The sequence below is a fragment of the Ranitomeya imitator genome, chromosome 8 (genome assembly GCF_032444005.1).
Source record: "Ranitomeya imitator isolate aRanImi1 chromosome 8, aRanImi1.pri, whole genome shotgun sequence".
In the NCBI taxonomy this organism is placed as follows: Eukaryota; Metazoa; Chordata; class Amphibia; order Anura; family Dendrobatidae; genus Ranitomeya; species Ranitomeya imitator.
In genome coordinates, this window is record NC_091289.1 from 186,714,822 (window position 1) to 186,727,783 (window position 12,962).

Below are 12,962 nucleotides of genomic sequence, written 5' to 3' on the forward strand. Positions count from 1 at the left end.
GGAAAAATGCAGCTGAAAAATCACACTTTTTGCCACATTTTGTATGCCTTTTTGACATGCTTTTTTCACCAATGCCTTCACTTAAAGCAGTAAAAAAAAAAAACTGCAGGAAAAGAAACAGCAAAAATGCACATGTTTTTCTGCTGAGCTGCAGAAATTTTACTCAATGTGTGCAGGTAGCCTTAGGGTATGTGCCCACGCTGCGGATTTTCCTGCGGATTTTCCTGCAGCAGATTTGGAAAATCCGCAGTGCAAAACCACTGCGGTTTTCACTGCGGATTTTCTTGCGGTTTCTTCTGCAGATTCTTCTGCGGGTTTTCACCAGCACTTTCCTATTGGTGCTGGTTGAAACCCGCTGCGGAATCCGCACAAACAATTTACATGCTGCGGAAAATAATCCGCAGCGTTTCCGCGCGGCTTTTTCTGCAGCATGTGCACAGCGGTTTTTTTTTTCCCATAGGTTTACATTGTACTGTAAACTTTGGGAAAACTGCTGCGGATCCGCAGCGGCCAAATCCGCTGCGGATCCGCAGCAAAATCCGCAGCGTGTGCACATAGCCTCACACTTCAGGATTCTCATTCACTTTACTGACATTAGGAAAACCTTCAGGTTTTGTGATAAATCCAAGCAGAAAAAAAAGCAACAAATCTGCAATATGTGAACATTCTCTAAATCTGCTAGTAAAAAAATAAGCAATGTGTGCATAAGACTTCAGGATTCTCATTCATTTTGCTGGAATCTGTTCATGTTTTTGTAACAAATCTGCACAGAAAATAATACGACACATCTACAATGTGTGCACGAGGCCGTAAGTGCCGGGGGAGCAGCTAGAACAGAGTATGACTTTAGGATCAGAAGCACAGCAGCAGTGTAAGACATGGGGGCCACAGGTAGATTGTAATAAATGTAGTCCGCTCCCCCCTTTTAACACGGTTTTGTTTCTCTCTAATCTGTCTTTGTGTTTTTTTTTCTTTTTGCCCCACAGCCCAATGGTAGCAGCCAAGGCAAGGTGCACAATCCATTCCTTCCTACTCCCATGTTGCCACCACCTCCTCCGCCACCTATGGCCAGGCCTGTGCCCCTGCCAGTGCCAGACACAAAGCCTCCGACAACGTCTACAGATGGAGGAGCCTCATCTCCCACTTCTCCGAGTAAGTGAAATGGGTCTCCCTAGAAGATTTTCTTACTATAGTATCATGTTTGGGAAGGGATTATTCCTGTAATATGGGGCCATTGGCATCTGGATTAACATGTTAGGCTATAGACAGCACTCGATGAACTAATCTCTAGCTTCAACCTGAAAAACTATAAAACTATGTTGCAGCTATTTCTGCTTTTTTTTAATCTTCACTGGGGGGTGGCTATTTAGGGGGACACACACCTCCTTCCTATATTTTACGTATAGACTATCGCAGGGTATGTACTGCTGTAATGAATGGGAGTCAATGGACAGAAAAGTGTCCATAGATTAATATAGTCTCTATGAGATAATGAAATTGCTCTGCTGATCTTGTCCCAGTCTATAAACAACAGCTGAAAAGTGATCTGCAGAAAACAGGATGTTTGCTCCGGTGACCATTCTGTCCATAGTCTGGCATACTGTATCTGTGTGCGTGTCCCTATAGTTTATGTTATATCTTTACTAGCAGGTGCTATATAACTAGATCACCTGTGACAGCCGCTGTAGAAGGGAGAATTACATGTCGCATAGATTTTATGTGAGCAAACTCTGCTGTTTTTCTTAGTAAAGCTGAAAGTGAACTTCCTGGGGCTCAGTTCACATCATTTATTTAAAAGCTTCCACAAAATGAAGACTTTCATATTCTCCGCACTCACGTAACGCTGCCTGAATTTATTATCAGATATACCTGAGGTTAGACTTGCAGAAGAGATTCCTAGTAAGGTGAAATTAATAATAGAAATGGACATGAAAGACTGGTAACAATATAAAATGAAGAGTGTATATTTCTTATCTGTACTGAAACATGTGTACATAGTACCAACAATGTTTAGATCTATGCCACCTATCCATTCACTAGAGACAGATGGCAGAAATGTGAATTCAACATATCCGTTCACTAGAGAGTAGTTAAATTATAAGGATATACTGTCACGCTGTAACGGTCTTCAGTGAGAAAGAGGGGCCTCAAACTGTGCCTGGAGCTGGCACCCTAACTATCCCTGTCCCGGGGGTAATCTTAAAAGGTAGAGACTGAGGCCTGAATCTCTGACCTCTCTATGCTCCTGTAAAAACCCTAATCTGTCCCCTCCTGCACCCCATGAGGCATGGGACAGAAATAGAAGGTAAACCAGACACAACAGGGATAACAGAAAACCTCTATCATACAAAAGCACCAACCAACAATAGGGAGGAGGATAGGGACAGGGAGGAATAAACTAAACGGAAACAGGGACTGGGAGATAAACACAAACATACAACAGCAAACTACAGAACACCACAACGCCAAACTTCAACTACTTAGCTTTAGCACAGAGCCCAGAGTCGGTATATATAGAGGGAGTAAAGGGTAAGGAGCTGCAGCTAAGAACAACCAGGCTGTATGTTCTCAGCCTGCATGGAAAGAGTCCTTAACCCTCTCAGCACTGAAGGAAAGGGAAATCCAATTAAATTAGGACATGAATCACATCATCTCTAAAGAGGACTGCGATTCATTAACCAACGGAAATGATGACATAAATGTTCATTCAGCCTATCCATAGATTGGCGAGCAATGACATCTCTGAGAATGCAGCCTATCCATCACTACAGAGCAGTGACATCACTGACAATGCAGCTTATCCATCACTAGAGAGCAGTGACATCACTGAGAATGCAGCCTATGCATTCACTAGAGAGCGGTGACATCACTGACAATGCTGACTATCCATCACTAGATAGCGGTGACATCACTGAGAATGCAGCCTATCCATTCACTAGAGAGCAGTGACATCACGGAAAATGCCGCCTATCCATCACTAGAGAGCAGTGACATCACTGAGAATGCAGCCTATCCATCACTAGAGAGTGGTGACATCACTGAGAATGCAGACTATCCATCACTAGATAGCGGTGACATCACTGAGAATGCAGCTTATCCATCACTAGAGAGCAGTGACATCACTGAGAATGCAGCCTATCCATCACTAGAGAGCAGTGACATCACTGAGAATGCAGCCTATCCATCACTAGAGAGCGGTGACATCACTGAGAATGCAGCTTATCCATCACTAGAGAGCGGTGACATCACGAAGAATGCAGGATATCCATGACTAGATAGCGGTGACATCACTGAGAATGCAGCTTATCCATCACTAGAGAGCGGTGACATCACTGAGAATACAGCCTATCCATCACTAGAGAGCAGTGACATCACTGAGAATGCAGCCTATCCATCACTAGAGAGCAGTGACATCACTGAGAATGCAGCCTATCCATCACTAGAGAGCGGTGACATCACTGAGAATGCAGCTTATCCATCACTAGAGAGCGGTGACATCACGAAGAATGCAGGATATCCATGACTAGATAGCGGTGACATCACTGAGAATGCAGCTTATCCATCACTAGAGAGCGGTGACATCACGAAGAATGCAGGATATCCATCACTAGATAGCGGTGACATCACTGAGAATGCAGCCTATTCATCACTAGAGAGCGGTGACATCACTGAGAATGCAGCCTATCCATCACTAGATTGCGGAGGTCCTTATGATAACATATATTTAAGAACTCTGTTGATTTCTCTCTTTAAACATTCCTATTTAATAACATTCTAACAATAATTTTTCCTCACATTTCTGTCTTCCTTTTCACTAATCTTCCATTTCTCCTTTTGTGCGGCCCCTGCAGAACAGACAGGATTGCTTAATTCAGCAGGTAGGGGACAATACTTTGATGTCTGTATTTACCGTACTATAAAGTTGGGGGTATTTCTCCTATTTTTCAGTGACCCCCTATGTCCTGATTATCATTTTCTCATTTATCTACGTCACATGTGTATTCTGACGGGTATAATAACCAGAAATTGTGATGTATGGCACTGCAGGCTAAAGCTGGTAGCTAATACTCTGTCCATACCAATATAGGGGTAACCTAAAGCCCCTGGGTCCGAAAGCAAAATCCATAACGGGGCTCCTATGACATCATTAATAGCAATAGTTTCATTTGCAGAAGAGGAGGCACCGTTGCTCTGCAGGGATGATGATCCTGCACCTTTTTATAATTACTCCCCTTTATACCATAGTAGCACTTTGTAGCTTGGAATGCCATGTTTCCCATAGAAGTGAATGGCATGGGATCTCCGCCAACAGTTGCCATCTCAGTCCGTCATCTTCTCATCTGAAGATCACGCCATACAGTAAATTACATCAGTGCCGCTGGTAATGTGCTGCTGACTCGTAACTTCCTACAAGACGGTGATGGAGCCGAGCTGGGACATCCTGCATCAAACGACGCAGAAAACGTTCTCCTGGTTATGAATAAGTTATGGTCCCGAGATATAAGTGCGCCTCGCCTGATTACAGGAAGCTCGTAACTGCAGATAAAGGAGCGCTGCTGCGTCTCACGCGCATTAGGTTTATGATTTTATTCCCAATGGGGCTCGCTCAGCCCAGACAGAGTGTGATATCGCACCAATGTCTCGCAGGTTCCTGGTCTTTTCTGCAGAGTTGAGTTTGCAGGAAGATGCAGTAACTGCCTGTTATATCTTCTAACGAGGATCCTCAAAGTCTATGGGAGCAGGAAATGGTTCGCGTTGGGTCCAACTCATTAAGACTGATAGTGCTGTGTAGCGCCCCATCCTTATAGACAAAAAAATGGGTCCCTGGGTAATTAGAAAAATATGACAACACTTTTTAACTAAGTTTTTCATATAATTTTGCAAATTAGTTTTTTTTTTTTCTCAGAACAAAATAAATTATCTAGCAAGCCAGAAGCTCTTCTACAGATAGCGGTTTTGGGGTCTTGCCCCTCACCAAAACATCTCAGGGTCTGAGTGACCGAGTACAGCGCCCTTGTGGCATCATGGGGGGATTACTGGTTCTCCTCAAAGAGAGCATGGAGTCTTACAGGCAATGCTCCATGGGTGGAAAGTATGCAAATTATCTCTCCAGCAGAATGAAAGAAACTCTTACGTACCACCTGGAAGAGGTATCGCTCCTATAAGTCAGTGTCTGACCCTTAACGGTGATCATTAGAGGGCAGGAGATACATTACCTCCCCTAGCTGGGACTTCTAAGGGAAAGCCAATTTGAATACTTTTCTCCTATGAAGCATTGCCTGTAAGACTCCATACTTAGCTAGTCTGTTTAAGGAGAACCTGTCGTTCCCCCACATTTGCATAACTTCACTATGAATTTAGTGCTCATTGTAAACTACTGACATCACTGAAGGAGAAGCTTATCCATCACTAGGGATTGGGGACACTAATGGCGATGCAGCCTATCCATTCACTACGGATAGATTACATCACTGAGAATGCAGCCTATCCATTCACTACGGACAGATTACATCATTGAGAATGCAGCCTATTCATTCACTACGGATAGATTACATCACTGAGAATGCAGCCTAACCGTTCACTGTGGATAGATTACATCACTGAGAATGCAGCCTATCCATTCACTACGGATAGATTACATCACTGAGAATGCAGCCTATCCGTTCACTACGGACAGATTACATCACTGATAATGCAGCCTATCCATTCACTACGGACAGATTACATCACTGATAATGCAGCCTATCCATTCACTACGGACAGATTACATCACTGATAATGCAGCCTATCCGTTCACTACGGATAGATTACATCACTGAGAATGCAGCCTATCCATTCACTTGAAACTGATGACATCACTGAGAATGCAGCCTAACCGTTCACTACGGACAGATTACATGACTGAGAATGCAGCCTAACCGTTCACTACGGACAGATTACATCACTGAGAATGCAGCCTAACCATTCACTATGGATAGATTACATCACTGAGAATGCAGCCTAACCGTTCACTATGGATAGATTACATCACTGAGAATGCAGCCTAACCGTTCACTATGGATAGATTACATCACTGAGAATGCAGCCTATCCATTCACTACGGACAGATTACATCACTGAGAATGCAGCCTAACCATTCACTATGGATAGATTACATCACTGAGAATGCAGCCTAACCGTTCACTATGGATAGATTACATCACTGAGAATGCAGCCTATTCATTCACTACGGACTGAGGACATTATTTCATGGACCTGGAGGTCCCATCCTATGAGATTGGAGACCTAGAGAGATTCTCACTTTGACATCCTTAAAAAGCTGACTACTAATAAATGATTGAATCACAAAATCGAAGCACTTGGTTACCTTGCTGTAGACAGTTTGTACAATATGCCACAGGATATGAGTCTACAGAACAGAATACAGGACAGAATTAGGAACTTGGGGGAACAGAGAGAACGTCCATCCCAACATTTACTTTTAGAGGATCCAGGTAACTGGTCTTTTTGCATTAGATCATGATCACCAAATAAAGTGAGCAGGGGAGATATGGATTGTTTTTCTCCTGCATCTCTTTGTTTTCTTTATATACAATTAAAAAGGTTGTGCAATCTTGGGGCAAAGTGGCTGCTGAATTATGACAGCATTTGTAATGTGCATACAGGCAGTCACGTGTCCGCATGTATGTGATTTACACATGTGCTCACGTGTTGAGTAGACACCCTCTGCTTCTCTCAATAGACATGAATTTAAAGAACCTGGATGAGACTAGTCGGCGCGCGACCACAAGCATGCAAATCACATACAAGCAAGTCACAAACATGGAAATCCATTGTAATGAACTAAAGTATCAATGTAAAATCCACTGTCACTTTTATGTGGATAAAAGTCTGGTCAAAAGCGCTTTGCAGAGCTCTGAACCCAATAATAGGACAAGATGTGAACGATGGAATGATTTACCCATAACTATACTAAACTGGAATGGAATTTGGGGTTTACTGGGATTGGAAACATTATGTCACGGGTAGCAGTAAGGTTGGAATCGCTGCCACAGAAAACTGAACACAACTGTAGCAAATCCTCAGTTGTGAGATGTGTAAAGTGGAAATAAGATTTTAGTCTCTGGATGAAAACACAAATGTTCATATTCACTGACGGCAAGCGGAGCTCATAAAATGGTGAGAAACGATAATACAAAGAAGATTAGAAACCCTTTGTGCGTGATTAAACCTTATTTACATAAAACCAAGAAAAAGAATAATTAATAAAATGTAATGCAGCCCAGTGAGTGGTGTGAATAAAGGGCGTTGTGTAAGTAGGATGATACGAAGACGTGAGCCGCCCCGGTGTATCTGCTCCAGATCACACAGTGCGCCATCCCGTCCACATCACGTTATATATGAGCCGTTGCCTCTGACAGACGATCATTTTGTTGCCGCTTTACGAATCACCATGTAGCTTAGATGCTTAATTGGATAAAACATTGCGCTAATTATTAAGACCGTCTCCGCATGCGCCCCGGGGCGAAATATTGTCGATGGTATGAAAATAAGATTGAAATGGTGGCGAGCGTCGCCGTGGCGCGGTACCGACAGCTCATTTAATGATATTTACGAGCTCGCTTAAGTTCTATTTCATAATTAAATAAGAGACTAAGATGCTATAATTTGCCGTCATTACTTACCCATTTCATTATTCCAGAGCAGCGCTCACATTTACTAGCAGACGTCTATGGAAGGAAGATTGTGGTCACATTTACGTCTTCTGAGCTGTGTGGAAATGCGTTTGACACCTTGAACTCTCGCGTCTTGCCTGTTAAAGAGCCAATTAGTTTCTTTCAAGACGCAGAATAATAATACCTCCCAATACTCCAGTATCATTTAGGATTTTCAGTCATTTCTTAGTTTATTACCTTAAATAGAAGACTGAGCTCATTAAGTGACTATAACATTCCCATCGGCTTTTCTTTATACAAAGGGGGGATATTTACTTAAGATCATCATTTCATACACCGTCCTAATGACGAGAGCACCAGAGTAAAAACCGACAAATTGATTCAAATCATACGCCTCATAATAAATGTGTCACCCCTACATTATTAGTTGTGGTGAACATAAATTTAAGCTATAGTTTTGAAAAATGTATGGTGTCTGGTATAGTAAATTTATTTGGTTATCACAGGATAAACCTGTTCCTGATAAGCCTGCCATATCGCTCCCTAATAAGCCAATTACGCCCCTTCCTGATGAACCTGCCAATCCCCTGCTTGATAAGCCCACCGCGCCCCTCCCTGATAAGCCCACCGCGCCCCTCCCTGATAAGCCCACCGTGCCCCTCCCTGATAAGCCCACCGTGCCCCTCCCTGATAAGCCCACAGCGCCCCTCCCTGATAAGCCCACCGTGCCCCTTCCTGATAAGCCCACCGCGCCCCTTCCTGATAAGCCCACAGCGCCCCTCCCTGATAAGCCCACCGTGCCCCTCCCTGATAAGCCCACCGTGCCCCTCCCTGATAAGCCCACCGTACCCCTCCCTGATAAGCCCACTGCGCCCCTCCCTGATAAGCCCACCGTGCCCCTCCCTGATAAGCCCACTGCGCCCCTCCCTGATAAGCTCACCACACCCCTTCTTGATAGGCCCACCGCGCTCCTCCCTAATAAGCCCACACTTCTCCCTAATAAACCCACCATGCTTCTCCCTAAAAAGCCCACCATACCCCTTCCTGATGAGCCCACCACACTCCTCTCTGATAAACCTGCCATGTCCCTTCCTGATAAGAAAATTACACTCTCCTGTCAGTTCCTTGAAAATAAGCCCACCACTACTCTTCCCTCTAAACCTGGCACTCCTCTTCCTAATAAGTCCTTATGCTACTTCCTGATAAGCCTGTCACTCCCCTTATAAAATGGAAAAATTGCACCAGAAATTAAAATAAAAAACAAAAAAACAGAAAATATATTTTTTCGTGCCATTTAGTTTTACACTTTTTTTTCAATCCTATAGAAAAGCTTCTAAGAATATAAAAGAATGCCATACCAAGAGCATACTGCCTTTAAAAAAAAAGTCACCAGAAGTAAAAAGCACTATTTGTAGCACTTTTTATATTACCTGTTCAACTTAAGGTAAAAGTGAACGCAATGTTTTTGCCTAAAAAACAAAATGTAAAAAGGTAACGAAAAATTGCACACTATATATATATATATATATATATATATATATATATATATATATATATATATATATATATATATATATATATATATATATATATATATATATATATGTGTGTGTGTATATATATGTATATATATATATGTATATATATATATGTATATATATATATATATATATATATTATACTATATATATATTTTTTTAAATGCTGATTATGAAACCAGCCTTAAAAAAATTCCAATTTCAACAAATTCATTGTATAATTTTAAAAAAATTGCAATATATTATCTGTAGCAATTCCTAATGATTTTCAATATCTCTGCTTGCTGCCATTGAATGGTTTACATCCTCTGATTTTAAATCTGCCCTGGTCATGCGATAGGGACACAGGGGTTAAAGGAGAGGAACAGGAAGATGCCAGACTCAATCCCAGTCTATCCAGGCTAGCAGCCTGGCACAATGATGGGCACAGTGACGGAAACTCCCATTAATTTTAGGGTACCTTACCACTAGGAACGAGCTTCTCTAATACCCAAATTGTCCATTCCACTCATACTGCAGCCCAGCTTCCAAATTTAGCATTTTTTTCCCCCCCCAGCAAAGCTACTGGTTCTACTTGCAGTTATCATCTTTTTAGAACTTTTCTGGTTTTCTGAACTTTTTGAAGAAACTATTTCTGTCCTGCAGACTTCCGTGCTATTATACCAGGAAGCGTCATTCTGGCTAATCAGAAGTCATTTTAGAGGATGTAACACTTGCCAATATATTTAGTTCTTTCCCGGGTACGTGCGGCTCAACAAATGTCAATCACCCTCCTTTTCTTGTAATTTCTGAGATTTTAAGTGACATCCTAAAACATAGACCCTAGAGATATTTAAAGGGTAACAATCCCAGAATAATAAAACCCCCCAAACATGAGCCCCTAATAGAGTACCATCTGTTGGTACTGTGCCATTGTTCTTATCATAGCAGTCCTGGCATTGTACTCATGAACCAGGGGGCCCTGGATGATAGAGAATAGTTCCATCCATCAGGGATACTTCTCCGGACATGTCTGTTTTATTAAGCAATTGCATTTACCATAATTAAGAATTACAGACCCTTTTCTCTACAATGCTAGTCTGACATGGTCATACTTAAATGGTATCAGACACACCCATATCATAAAGGGTAGTGGTAATGCCCATTTGTCTGCGTTTCTCACAGTTCCAGGAGGAATAACTGAGGAACAGTGAGTTTTAAGAGCAAATACTGCAGAATAGTTTCTTAAAGGGGAATGCATTTTTTTTACTAGCCTATTTAATGGACGTGTCTGTTCAGAGCATGTGTGTGGAGCTGGTGCATCTCCCTTAACGACTTCCTCCATCATTATAGATCATGCGGATAACCCCTGATAAATTGTTGTACATGTTAATCACTTTGCAGGGATGTATGGGGACCGTTTACCCAATGTAAATGACTCGGTGAGCTTGCGGTCTTGCTCCAGTTCTATTTGCAGACTTGTTCGCCTATAATATAATTATTACAGTACTTTAGTCATTTTGTGACTTGCAGGCTTCAGAATAATATCCATCGGCTTGGACAAGCTCCAACTTTGCAATCTAGCTTTGAACCTTAAATTGATTCTTGCTTCTCCCCTCCCGACTATGGAAATAATGTGCGGACTTCACAAGAAGCCACAATCTCGTTTTCCTGCAAGTGCATTATAAGCACGGGGGAAAAAAAGGAAAGACTCGGCACAGGGATGAAAGTTTTCAAACAAGAACTCTGGAAATAAAATGTAGCCCGCAGTTTTACGCTCATCTTCTACATGTAGAAAGGGGCGCACTTAATGTGGTTCATTATCAATCTTTTGTTCTGTGTTTTAGTGTAATAAATAGGATTGATAGAATTGGATAATAGGTAAGAGATGGATAATAGGTAATGGGTAATCCATACTGTGCTTTCATTTAAGAAATGTCACTGAAGTATTTGGAAACTTGCTGTCCATTGTCATTATCCTCCTGTATAAATGATAAGATGGACGATTAATCCCCCAGCATCACAGGTTCCCTAGGACTCGGTATCTACAGCTGCACCAGAGATCTGTTATATTCACATTGTGCCGTATTCCATCGTGCTGCATTGTATTCACCCTACATATCTTTTTCATCCACAGCCTACTCAACACCCAGCACTTCCCCCGCAAACCGATTTGTCAGTGTTGGACCACGAGATCCAAGCTTTGTAAATATCCCTCAACAGACTCAGGTATGAGACCACGGATATCTCCTAACAGACATTAATGTGAGAAGTTCTAATAGAATACTGAACAAGCAGGGAATGCGGGGAGATTTCAGGATGTAACTCAGGATCAGTAATGTATGTACACAGTGACTGCACCAGCAGAATAGTGAGTGCAGCTCTGGAGTATAATACAGGATGTAACTCAGGATCAGTAATGCAATGAATGTACACAGTGACTGCACCAGCAGAATAGTGAGTGCAGCTCTGGGGTATAATACAGGATGTAACTCAGGATCAGTAATGTAATGTATGTACACAGTGACTGCACCAGCAGAATAGTGAGTGCAGCTCTGGGGTATAATACAGGATGTTATTCGGGATAAGTAATGTAATTTACAAGTTATCTTATTCACCCAAAGTGGTGATTTGGGCCCACACTGTTAGAAACTTACATTGGCAGTTTCATTCACCCTGCAGGACCATACACATCATGCATTATACATATGACTTGTGGGTAAGAAGATGTTTTAAGAACAAGCACTTAGCGGTAATATATTTCATGCAGTGGACGGTATAACCGGTATGATACCACGCACTGTAATGATAGACCTTCCATACTCTCACAACCAGAAGAATTACTTAACCCAAGACTTGGATGTGATTAACACAATTCTGCACTCTATAGAAATGTTACATTTTTACTGTTTTTGATATTTGAATGTGTCACTTTTGTGAGGGTTTTAGTATCTCGTCATTATCGTCCGTTTGTCAAAAGAGCAGCAACAGTGACTGCAAACGTACAAGAAAGACGGAGTCATGCTTGTTTTGTGACCACTGGGGTGTTGAGCAGATTATGCCAGGGGAAGCATTTTTTTTTGCAAACTTCTTGGTTGTGAAATGCGTAGGAATAGGTTTCTGAGCTTTGCTTCAAATCGACAGCAATTTTCCTAGATTCCCTGCCAGTATGTTTTTGGAGTGTGGGAGGAAACCGGAGAACACAGAGGAAACCCACGCAAACAAAGAGAGAACATACAAACTATTTGCAGATGATGTCCTTGGTGGGATTTGAACCCAGGACCCCAACGCTGCAAGGCTGCAGTGTTAACTAGTGAGCCACCGTGCTGCCCTTATAGTTCCTTATATTCGTCATGGTCAGTACTAAATTGAGGAAGAGAGTAGAAATTGGGGTTCCTCCTGAATTACCCTAATTAAAAGGTGCCCCACCCAGTGTAATTGGTTATCCCTTTGCCCTGAATTTTAATCCCAATTTTGTACTCAGAGGATTATATTTTTTTTCTTAAAGGGACTCTGTCACCTGAATTTGGCGGGACTGGTTTTGGGTCATATGGGCGGAGTTTTCGGGTGTTTGATTCACCCTTTCCTTACCCGCTGGCTGCATGCTGGCTGCAATATTGGATTGAAGTTCATTCTCTGTCCTCCATAGTACACGCCTGCGCAAAGCAATCTTGCCTTGTGCAGGTGTGTACTATGGAGGACAGAGAATGAACTTCAATCCAATATTGCAGCCAGCATGCAGCCAGCGGGTAAGGAAAGGGTGAATCAA

The 12,962-nt window shown here is 42.2% G+C and overlaps 1 protein-coding gene across 29 annotated transcripts in view; it reads left to right on the forward strand.

Annotated features, from left to right (window-relative positions):
- NFIA (nuclear factor I A) overlaps positions 1-12,962 on the forward strand; it is a 500,144-nt gene that overhangs the window by 462,134 nt on the left and 25,048 nt on the right. For 15 of the 29 annotated variants that reach the window (XM_069738144.1, XM_069738151.1, XM_069738159.1 and 12 more), the window contains 2 exons: positions 987-1,152; positions 11,331-11,422. In XM_069738144.1, the coding sequence (XP_069594245.1) occupies positions 987-1,152; positions 11,331-11,422 (258 nt within the window). Of the gene's footprint in view, positions 1-986; positions 1,153-3,851; positions 3,879-11,330; positions 11,423-12,962 lie in introns of all 29 variants that reach the window. The other 14 variants (XM_069738134.1, XM_069738161.1, XM_069738142.1 and 11 more) reach the window with 1 other exon arrangement.